Here is a 4,623-nt window from a genome sequence, read left to right as displayed (position 1 = left end):
TTCAATAAGAAATAAAAAATTTGTTTAAATGGGTTTCCATTTCATGTGGGAATCATCGTTTACAATGACTAATATGTTTTAGCAATACACACTTGTTGTGAAGAACTGGAGATACAAGGAGTAACAACAAGTATAGCTAGTAGTAATAGTAGTGACAAACAATAAAGAGAAGAAACAAGCAATTCTGGTATACTGTTATTTACCATTGTTAATGAGCGAACTTAAACAAATCAAGAACTAAATCATCATCATCAACGGCTAAAGCTCCAACAATAATAATAATAATAATAGCAATAGGCTCTAGGTTTTTGCATCTTGCATGGAAGAGATTACTCTTGGTAGATGTTGCATATTGCATCACTGATCCTCTTACAATCATATTCCATCATCTTCATCCAGTTCTCAAAGTCTCCAATTTCCTGCACAATCAATCAAATTTCAACATTTGAATTCAATTCCATTCCATGATTCAATAACATATACTTTCAAGTCCGTGTTGATTCCATGAGAAGCAGCAAGCCACTGATCGGTTTGCTTCCCAAACCACGCAACTGATGCTGCTAAAGCCCTTGTCTCGAGCTCAATACGCTTCTCACAAATGAATGCTTCTTGGACGCCTCCATTGACGGCATCGACTAGCAGATCAGAAACCCTCACCGAATTTAGAGGTGAGCATTGGGTGGTTTAATCCGAAATCCAATCCAATCCGAATCCTAAATACTAATTCGGATTGGATATTTCGGATTGGACTGAGATCGGATCGGATTGAGATCGGATTGAATTAAATCGGATTGGATTAGGATTATCCAAATTATCCAAACTATCTAAATAAAAATATATTTTTTAATTAATTTTCTTTAAATTAAATTTCATCTCAATATAATATATATTTTACTTATCATCACTTGACAACGATATTTATATTTATTTTTATTTTTATTTTTTTATTTTTATTATTTTTTCAGATTCAAATTTAATAATAATAAAAAATTCGAATTTAAAAAAAAAATTAATTTTTTTTTTAAAAAAAAAATTGTTGACTAATTTCAAGCTGATATCACTACAACAAAATATAGCTACAGTGACCAATAATTACCAACGCATATTAAGCGTTGGTAAAAGTCTTAACAAAAAATGGTTTTGCCAACCTTTAATATTTATGACCACCTTTTCAAATAAAATAAAAAAAAAATAATTAATACGCGAGTCATAAATTCGGGCGGGTCACTCCTAATGAATGGGTTAAAGAGATGTGTTGTTCAATAACTTTCATTTTTACTTCTCTCTCTAGATCCATCCTTAATCTCTTCTCATCCTTCTTCTGCCGCAACCTAATCTCCTCTAATTTCTTCTTCTGTCGCGATCAATCATTTATCAGAATCGATCTTCAATTACGACGATGATGCTCAGAACAAGATCTTCAGGAAGAAGCCATGGACTAACGACCCTCACTACTTCAAGCGTGTCAGGATCTCCGCTCTCGCTCCGGCGGCACCATCGAGATCATGGGCCTTATGCAAGGGAAGACTTACGGAGACACCATCGTAGTCATGGATTCCTTCGCTCTCCCCGTTGAAGGCACGTAGACTAGGGTTAATGCCCAGGAAGACGCTTATGAGGTCGAATATTCCCAGACGAACAAGCAGGTTTTATTTTATTTTATTTCAACATCGAAATTAGATTACATTGAGTAAAACCAGAAGGTGTAGATAGTGGTGATTCCAATCCCATAGCTAATGCTAGAAGAAAATCAGAGTCTTTATGGTAGTTGAAGAGATACTGAAAAAAACTGATGAGATTCTCTTTAGTGTTGTTATGCTCTAAACCAAGAATATCTTCAGCTCTGTCTTGTCCTCATTAAGAGATGAGATCAGTTAAATCATTGAGTTGAATCACAATAACTTGTTTGTTCTTGTAAACTTCTTCTGTTTGCTAACACTAGTTTCAGATGGATCATATTTTGGAAACTCTAGTATTTGAACTGATTTGACAATAACTTTCTATTAAATCCAAATACTTATTAGATGAAAAACCGCCAGCTAATTTCTGAATGTCTTGGACTAAGTTCAGTTTCCAAAAATCTGATACAGAAAGTGTTTTTTCAAATGAAGCCAATAATTGTATTTTAGTAACTTGTAGATTTTCAAATTCACTTTTCTTTGTATATGGGGTATATACAATTGTTTGGCTGAAGTGTGGATACCTGTTATAGATTTTGAACACACATTTTCTACTTGACATTCATGCCCTTGAGGTTTGCTCTTATAATTGGTTCTTTAGGCAGGAAGGTAAGAAAACGTAGTTGGGTGGTACCATTCACACCCTGGTTATGGTTGTTGTCTTTCTGTATCGATGTTTCAACGCAGATGCTGAACCATCAGCATCAGGAGCCATTTCTGGCTGTAGTGATTGATCAACTAAGATAGTTTCAGCTGGAAAGGTTGAGATAGGGGAATTTAGAACATATCCGCCAACTGATGATCCTGTTTCAGAATATCAAACCATCCCCTTGAACAAGATCGAAGACTTCGTCGTACACTGTAAACATGTTATATTATTATTGTTTTCAAATTCGGTTAGATTAGAGATCTTTGATACATGCATGTATGTATGTTTTAGAATATCTTGCTGAGTTTGTTTCTTGATATGCACTGGATATAACATATTTTAAATCATCACTTGACTGTCACATCTTGGATATGTTATGGAATAAGTACAGGGTGAACACTCTTTCCTCGTCGCCTTTGCTGGGAAATTGACACTATTTAGCTGGACAAATGTCTGATTTGGGTATGACTGCCTTTTCAGATTCTAATCATTGGTGCTGTATGTTGCAAGCTCTAAATGTTAATTGATTAACTTTTCTGTTATATATTATCATGCAGCTGAAAAGCTAGAGCAAGCTGAAAATTATTTGTCACATTTACGATTTGGGCCTCTTATAACTCTTTCTTTTTCAAGAAAGAAAGAGGTTAGTGGATACATATATATTATATGCTTTCTGTTTACAGAAGATACTTGTTTGATGGTCTGGTATTTGATCCGATTTTGTTGAATTGCAGGAAGAAAATGAACTTGCGAAAATAACTAAGGACAATGCAAAGATAACGGTTGAGCAGATTCACAAATTAATGTCACAGGTGGGTCTTTCTTCTCTTTCCAACTGTTTTGTAATTTTGGATCTTCTAATTATACATAATAATCATATTCTCTTTGATCAGGTTATAAAGAACATACTATTCAATTCAGTTAGACTGTTTAGCAGCAGCAACAGACACACAATTGTTGTGAACATTCTTCTAGTCCTAAACCTATGGTTGAAACCTAATTAAAATCCTCAATGGATTACCAACTCTGTTTCTGACATATATTTTCCTCTCTTTAAACCCCTAAACCTTACATTTTTTGTTCTTTGTGAACTTAATAAAGTTAGGAATATTCAGCGACTTATTCTCCCATGGGTTTACTTTGCCAATTGCTTTTGCTTAGGTATGTTTGATACAATCTGATTCTGATATAGTGAACAGAGAATAGATAATTGTAGAAATTTAGGAGAGAGGAGATATATAGAGGATATTATTGTTTGTTATTCTGATACATTCATGAGAAAAGAACAGAATAATATTGAATAGCAGATTTCTAAGACAATGTCGGGTATGCAGGTTCTTACACTTGGAAACAATGTCGACCATAAGTACCTCCCCAAAACAATGTTTACAATGTGCAAACAACTTTTAACCTTTAACAAATATGACACAAATTACAATTGACCTTCTAAGACCGGTTTTGAACTCTCATTCTATTTCATTCATTCATTTTTTATATTTTAAAAGGTACTGCTGTCATTTATCAATGCATTGTGATTTTAGTTGGAAGGATGGATCGATTTGAGTTGTAATCTTTGTTGATTGACAAGGGAACTGTCGAGACATCTTTCATAAAGGTATTTTTCTATATTTTTTTATGTCTTTTTTGTTTTGATTATTGCAATATTCTTTATTGATAGTATATTGTTAGAACTATAAGTAAAATTGTTCTCCTCTGTAATGAAGTTAATTAATCCTTGAAGAATAATTAATCCTTTTAAGAAGCGTTACATTATATCATGTCATGGTGTTCCACTCGACGGCATTGGCTAAAAGCCTATATAATGAATAGCTGCAGTTCTCTTGATTTAAAAATTAATTATTACGAAAGCCTTCGTATGAAGCATTTTAATGTTTAAACAACAGGGTGACTAGTCAAAATTCGCGCCAATCTTTCTTATTCCCAGCTGCAACAAGTGTTCAAGCATGTGGTAATATGTTCATTACTTGAGAGCTGTCTTTAGTTATTTCTCCTGTGGATTGTTATCCCCTTTGCCTTTCTTGGAGATAACATGTATATTTAAAACATCTCATTGTAATCTTTATTTCTGAATTTACCTAACAACATTTAGGATTGCTATGTTACAAATATGTACTATTGGCTAAACACAATCACGTATAGCCTTGATCCTTATAGGGGCTTTGGGATGTTGTTGGCGCCATATCCCGCATCAGGATCGTCAAGGAAGCTACTTGTCAATTTATGACCCGTCTGCCCTACCATTTCAGGTTTTATTTATTTATTTTAAGTTTAAAA

The 4,623-nt window shown here is 33.7% G+C and overlaps 2 protein-coding genes across 6 annotated transcripts; one reads left to right on the top strand and one right to left on the bottom strand.

Moving 5' to 3' along the window:
- Positions 1-329: 329 nt before the first annotated feature.
- On the bottom strand, positions 330-672 carry LOC124938730 (biogenesis of lysosome-related organelles complex 1 subunit 1-like; the record flags this gene model as incomplete). The annotated part of the gene is made up of 2 exons (XM_047479233.1): positions 330-419; positions 484-672. Coding segments are annotated over 2 exons (279 nt in total), but the record flags the coding sequence as incomplete, so codon positions are not given.
- A 591-nt stretch (positions 673-1,263) lies between these two features.
- Positions 1,264-4,376, top strand: LOC124922610 (COP9 signalosome complex subunit 5b-like). 5 transcript variants are annotated; one of them, XR_007097840.1, is made up of 5 exons: positions 1,654-2,790; positions 2,886-2,971; positions 3,063-3,140; positions 3,870-3,943; positions 4,233-4,376. XR_007097840.1 is itself a non-coding variant. In XM_047463334.1 (4 exons), the coding sequence occupies exons 2-4, from the start codon at positions 2,778-2,780 to the stop codon at positions 3,330-3,332; spliced, it is 369 nt and encodes a 122-aa protein (XP_047319290.1). In that variant the 5' UTR covers positions 1,264-1,646; positions 2,720-2,777; the 3' UTR covers positions 3,333-3,570. The 5 variants fall into 5 exon arrangements, 3 of the variants coding, with proteins under 3 accessions (XP_047319290.1, XP_047319291.1, XP_047319289.1); XR_007097839.1 differs by having other exon boundaries at positions 3,834-3,943; XM_047463334.1 differs by lacking the exons at positions 3,870-3,943; positions 4,233-4,376 and adding an exon at positions 1,264-1,646 and having other exon boundaries at positions 2,720-2,790; positions 3,063-3,570.
- Positions 4,377-4,623: the final 247 nt, after the last annotated feature.

The sequence above is a fragment of the Impatiens glandulifera genome, chromosome 1 (assembly GCF_907164915.1).
Source record: "Impatiens glandulifera chromosome 1, dImpGla2.1, whole genome shotgun sequence".
NCBI classification, from domain to species: Eukaryota; Viridiplantae; Streptophyta; class Magnoliopsida; order Ericales; family Balsaminaceae; genus Impatiens; species Impatiens glandulifera.
The sequence above is the reverse complement of the archived record's forward strand: the minus strand, read 5'-3'. Positions and strand labels throughout refer to the sequence as shown.